We start from the raw sequence: 4,141 nt of genomic DNA on the forward strand, positions 1-4,141 counted from the left end.
GAATTCTGAGCCACTTAAATGTAACTTTGGTCTTTGGGGGTCCCAGGTAGCACTTTCATGTGGGTGGAGATTGATTTGGGAGAAACCAGTCTTGGTAATGAGTCTGCCTTTTGTTTTTACCGGACACAGTATCTTACAGAAGTGTCCGTTCTGGCTAGAGCTCTGGGGTTCAAGCCTTGAGTAAAGCAGTTCAAATAAAACTGAATATAACTTTGGAAGTCAATTATTTTTTATCTTTTTTGGGTCATGGCTGGGGGAGGCACTGAATTATAGAGAAGAAAAACGATAGGATTATTCAGACTGTGCCAGTTTTGAGGTCCCACTGCTTTTGGGGGAACAACTATGCTCAACTGGGGTCAGGAAGTTGGGCAAAGGAGACTGGTAGATTAGAGGGAGGCCTTGGTCAATTTAGATGCCTTTCCCAACTTCTACAAGCAGCCAACTTAAATATAAGAGGGAATAGAGGTCCCAAGGCCTTCCAGAGGCTTTGTAAGAGAGAGGCCAGAAACCACATTTTTATGGAGGGCCATTGGTAGGAAAGAAGCCCTCCCAAACACACTGAATATTTCATTTCTGTGGGGAAATCTGGTGATTCATCTTTCCTGCGCATATGTAACCGATTCAGCCTAAAGGTGCATTTAAATAATAATAATTAGCTTGAAGGAGCCTAAAGGGGATATTTACATCTTTGTAGGAGGGCTGCTCCTCCAGTGATGGATGGTGGACCGGGCTGCCCGGGCTGCTGCTAAGGCCGCCGCTCGATTTCTGGGAGGCCAGCGGCGGGGGCGGGGGCGGGGGCAGGTCCGAGCCGCCGGGGTCACCCAGTTTCCCGTCCTCCTGCAGCAACCTGGAGGAGTTCAGGGCCAGTGGGAAAGAGCCCGCGGCGGCCGGCGGGCGGTCCCGGATGCTCCCCTTCTCCGATAGCCCTCTGCCCTGGAGGAATCGGCCGCCTCCAACTAACGGGTCCCCGAGCAGGACCCCTGTCTCCTCGTCTTCCTCCTCTTCGTCCTCGGGGTCTCGACCTTCCTCCTCCTCTTCTTCGCCCTCGGGGGGCTTGTGGCCCTCCACGTCCACCTCCTGCTCTTCTTCCTCGTCGTCCTCATCCTCGGAGCTGTCCTCGCTGGGGTAGCTGCAGCTGGTGCCACCGGGGGACAGAAGACCTCGGTGGTGCGGCTGTGGGGCGAGCGGGGGCGGCGGAGGTGGGGGCGGCGGGGGGGCCGGGTGGTGGCGCTCGGACCCCGGCTCGTCGGGCTGCGGGGGCAGCAGCAGCAGCGGTGACGGCGGCTGCGGGGGATGATGGTGGTGGTGGTGTTGGTGCGGGTGGTGGTGGTGGTGGTGGTGGTGGTGGTGGTGATGCGCTTGGGCCGAGTGTGGCGCGCCCGCTGACGCCCCGTGCAGCTTGGCCAGGCTCTCTGCGTCGTCCTTGCCGCCCACCGGCCGGAAGGCGCTCGAATGGTGATAGCTGCCTGCGCCGCTTTTGCGCCCCTCCAGGAGGTGCGGGTGGTGGGGCGCAGGCACTCGGGCGCCCGCGGGGCCCGCTCCGGCGGCCGTGGCCCCAGCCCCGGACACCGAGCCCGGGTCGGCCGGAGGCGTGGAGCCCGCACTGCAGTCCCCGCCGCTGCCGCCCGGGGGCGACTCGAAGAGCGCGTCGCGAGCGCCCGCGCCGCCCGCAGGAGGCGGCGGGCCTGAGCCCGGGCCGTTGGCCACGACCGGAGGGGGCTGGCCCGGCGGAGGTGCCGCTTCGGCGCTCCCGCCCGCGCCGCCGGGCTCGGCCAGGTCCAGGAAGGCCTGGCGCAGCAGGGCCGGGCTCTCTCCCAGCGCGCAGCCGAGCGCCGAGGGCGGCTGTGGCGGGGGCTGGAGGTACGTGGGCACGGGAAGCCCGCCCGGGGTCCGCGGAGGCCAGAACATGCAGAAGGGCGGGTAGAAGGCGTCCTTGCGGCCCGCGGGCCAGAAGAGGCCCGACAGGCCGGCCTTGGGCGCCGCGCCCGCGCCGGCCGCACCCCCCAGGGCTTCGGCCGCGGCGCCCGCGTCTTCCTTCTTGTGGCACAAGCCGAAGGCGGCGGCGGCGGCCGGGAAGGTGTAAGGATGCGGGAAGAGCCCCCCGCAGCCCGGGAACTTCTGCAGCACGCCCCCGAACGAGCCCTTGCTGGGCACCGGGATGACCGGATAGCTGCGCGGCCCTTTGGCGCCAGCCGCCGCGCCCGCGCCGGCGCCGACGCCCGCCACGCAGCCGCCCCCGGCGCCGCCCCCGCCCGCCCCGGCGCCGCCCGAGGCCGCGGCCACCGAGAGGCTGGCGGCGGCGGCGGCCGAGAGGCTGGCGGCGGCCACGACGGCCGCCTCCTGCAGCGAGTCGTCGTCGTCTTCGAAGCGCGGCCTCTTGTGATGAGCGTGCGGCGCGCCCGCCAGCTCGGCCAGAGGGGGCGGTGGCGGCGGCGGCGGCGGCGGGGGCGCCCCCAGCAGGTGTGGGCCCAGCAGTCCCCCGCCCCCGGCCACCGCCGCCGCCGCCGCCACCGCGGCTGCCTTGACCGAGCTGAGCGGGTGGCAGGCGGGATGCGCGCCCGGCTGGGGCAGCGCGCGCTTTCGGCTGCCGCCGTTGAACATGGCCTTGACGTCCTCCCAGGCGAAGACGAGCTCGTCCTGGGGGCTCTTGTCAGTGAGCTTGAGGTGACGGCGCCACGAGTTGAAGTTGGCTGCGTCCGGCTGCGTGTACTTGGCGTCGGGCGTACGGTGGGAGTGGAAGATGAACTTGTTGGGCGAGAAGTACATGTTGCAGTAGCTGCATTTGATGCACTTGGCGCGGGAGCTGTTGTAGCGCGCGGGGATGAAGCTGCCGCGGCAGCCCCAGGCGCACTCATGCGAAACGTCGAAGGCGAAGTTGTCGGGCAGCTTGGGCGGCCTGTTTTCGCCCAGGAAAGACTTGCACAAGCGCTCAGCCTCACGCTTCGTGATCATGCCGCAGCGGCGCGAGGAGATGGGCATGGCCCCTGCGCGCCGCAGGATCTCCAGCTGCACCGGCGTGCACTGCACGCACGTGATGCCCAGTGCCACGCGGCGGTTGTGGATCTCGTTGTAGCTGAAGTTCTTGAGGAGAGTGTTGGAGATCTGCGCCAGGCATAGGCGCTCCTGCCCGTCGATCACCAACGACACGATGGGGATGCCGTAGAGGATCACCTGGCCCACCTGGTTGGGTTTCAGGTTGGCGTGGCCCGGCCGCGGCTGGCTCAGTGCGTCGGGCTGGAAGGCGCTCGACGGCGATGCCAGCAGGATGTCGTTGGGTCCCGGCAGCGGGCTGGAAGCCATCTCCTCCGCCGCGGAAGCCCGGGCCGAGCCAGAGCCCTTGGAGACTGGAAGGGAAAGGAGAAACCGTTGACTAGAGCTTTTCTAGTTTAAAGCGTGGGGTGTGTTGAGTCGCTAACTGAAGAATTACAGTAACTTCCTTGCTTTGGTTAAGATAGAATTATCACTGGGCAAAGGAACCAAGTTTCAGACCCAAGGAAGTCATCTCTCTTAAATTTCCTCAAGGTCATCCTTTGGAAATGCAGGGATTTGGAAGTACTTTTCTTCTGTTCTAAATATCCAAAGTAAAATTTTTAAAAAAGTCAATTCCTAAGAAACTCAAGACCTTATCCCTGATTTATAAAAGCTGTTAGAATAAAATGGCATTCCCGCTAGAAATTAGGAAGTAATGATGACAGTTGTAACTAGTACAGGTTATAAAAGTTATGGAAAACTGAGGCTTGGCCATTAAAGTCCGAATTTTAAAAGAGAGACCATTCGCATTTGCTTGAAGATAGATTGATTTTGGTTAAAAAAATAAACCCAAACCTTTTAAAAAGTGATTTTTGTGGTATCTGTGGTTTCCTTGGGGGAGATTCACTACTGGTTGAGACACAGCTCATTAAAGCAAAACAAAATCCCTTCTCCTTTATCTTTGCCATTAGATATTTTGATACTTTAATTAGAAATGTATAAAGCTTTATGTAAGATCGCACCAAAATAGGCATTTCACTTGCAATTTTTCAAAAAGCCACTTGCTAAATTGAGTAGTTCTGGGTCCAATAGGTTGCTTAAAAGATGAAGTTGTAGACTTGAAGATATTCAAATACCATTTTCCTGTCATTTCCATCACAATGAGCAAATA

At 60.7% G+C, this 4,141-nt stretch overlaps 1 protein-coding gene across 1 annotated transcript in view; it reads right to left on the reverse strand.

Annotated features, from left to right (window-relative positions):
• The window catches only part of SKOR2 (SKI family transcriptional corepressor 2), a 35,514-nt gene extending 32,214 nt beyond the window's left edge, over positions 1 to 3,300 (reverse strand). Inside the window, exon 1 of the mRNA XM_057700375.1 lies at positions 685 to 3,300. Within this exon, the coding sequence (XP_057556358.1) occupies positions 685 to 3,300 (2,616 nt within the window). The remainder of the gene's footprint in view (positions 1 to 684) is intronic.
• Between the last annotated feature and the right edge of the window lie 841 nt (positions 3,301 to 4,141).

Source organism: Hippopotamus amphibius, chromosome 11, assembly GCF_030028045.1.
Source record: "Hippopotamus amphibius kiboko isolate mHipAmp2 chromosome 11, mHipAmp2.hap2, whole genome shotgun sequence".
Classification (NCBI taxonomy): domain Eukaryota; kingdom Metazoa; phylum Chordata; class Mammalia; order Artiodactyla; family Hippopotamidae; genus Hippopotamus; species Hippopotamus amphibius.